The sequence below is a fragment of the Plasmodium cynomolgi genome (genome assembly GCF_000321355.1).
Source record: "Plasmodium cynomolgi strain B DNA, scaffold: 1605, whole genome shotgun sequence".
In the NCBI taxonomy this organism is placed as follows: Eukaryota; Apicomplexa; class Aconoidasida; order Haemosporida; family Plasmodiidae; genus Plasmodium; species Plasmodium cynomolgi.
The window spans coordinates 1-1,021 of record NW_004193305.1 but is presented as its reverse complement, the minus strand read 5'-3'; the positions used below and the strand labels follow the sequence as shown (position 1 = coordinate 1,021).

The following is a 1,021-nucleotide window of genomic DNA, read 5'->3' as shown; positions in this document are numbered from 1 at the left end:
ACCGTTAGCTTCTCTCCACTCGTACGTTTCCATACAAAGGAGAAACACTGATTCTTCACAAACGTGCAGGTGTTCAAACCGAAACAGACAAATAACTAATGGAACAAATTATTGATGCGTGAGTGAGATTTTACTTACAATTTTTGTTGTCCCTTAGGTGGAACAAAACAAGGCAGTAGTACGTAGCTACAAAAATTCTTCGCAGACAAACGAAGCTGCTTAGCCAAACAAAAGTTGCCCTTTGTGAACAAACTTGTGCGACTCCATTTGCTGCTTTTCTCCCTGGAAAGGCCCAAATGAAAACAAAAAAGAAAACAAAACGGCAGCTCCAAGCATATACGCGCTTCGACGTGTCAGTAAAAGTGCTCGTGGCTGTTGTGGATGTTTCGCGAGTAGCCATTTGGAATTTGCTGCACTCTGAAGGGGAAAAAAAAAAAAAAAAATAATACACATATACAAATGTACAAATGTACATATGCACATATACATACACACATATACATATACACATGCCGCACGGGAGAGGTACACCGGTCTGGGTAGCACAGCGCGCGCAGGACACACGCTTCTCGCTCCCCCATGTGCATTATTCCACGGGGGGAAGCTTCAAATGGGGAAATGGACGAGGCGAATTACCTAATAGTGGAGCGCTCGCTTTCGCGCATGTATATATATCTGTTTATCTGCAGGGGGGGAAAAAAAAAAATAAAAATAAAATATGCTGCGTGTATGACTCTTCCGCATGTGTGTGACGTGTCCCAGTCGTGCACGTCATCGCCTCGGTTTCTAAAGTTATCCGTCAAATAGGACAACAAATAGATGTTGTTCCTTCCTTACGTCGTCCTTAAACACAAGCGAGTTCTTGAGCGTGAAGGAATGCTTCTTGTTCATTTCGTTTAGCCTTTCGACGGTGACCATGAGGTTGTTGGTGAAGCTGTTCAGGTCCTGCGCGCGGGGGAGCGGTGGGAAAGCGATAGGAAAGTGGTAGCAAAGCGGTAGGAAAAAGAGTGCAAAACGGGTT

General features: G+C 44.5%; 1 protein-coding gene across 1 annotated transcript; it reads right to left on the bottom strand.

The window, feature by feature from the left end:
- Positions 1-353: 353 nt before the first annotated feature.
- Positions 354-945, bottom strand: PCYB_008200 (hypothetical protein; the record flags this gene model as incomplete). Its single annotated transcript, XM_004228241.1, has 3 exons — positions 354-417; positions 637-683; positions 838-945. Coding segments are annotated over 3 exons (219 nt in total), but the record flags the coding sequence as incomplete, so codon positions are not given.
- Between the last annotated feature and the right edge of the window lie 76 nt (positions 946-1,021).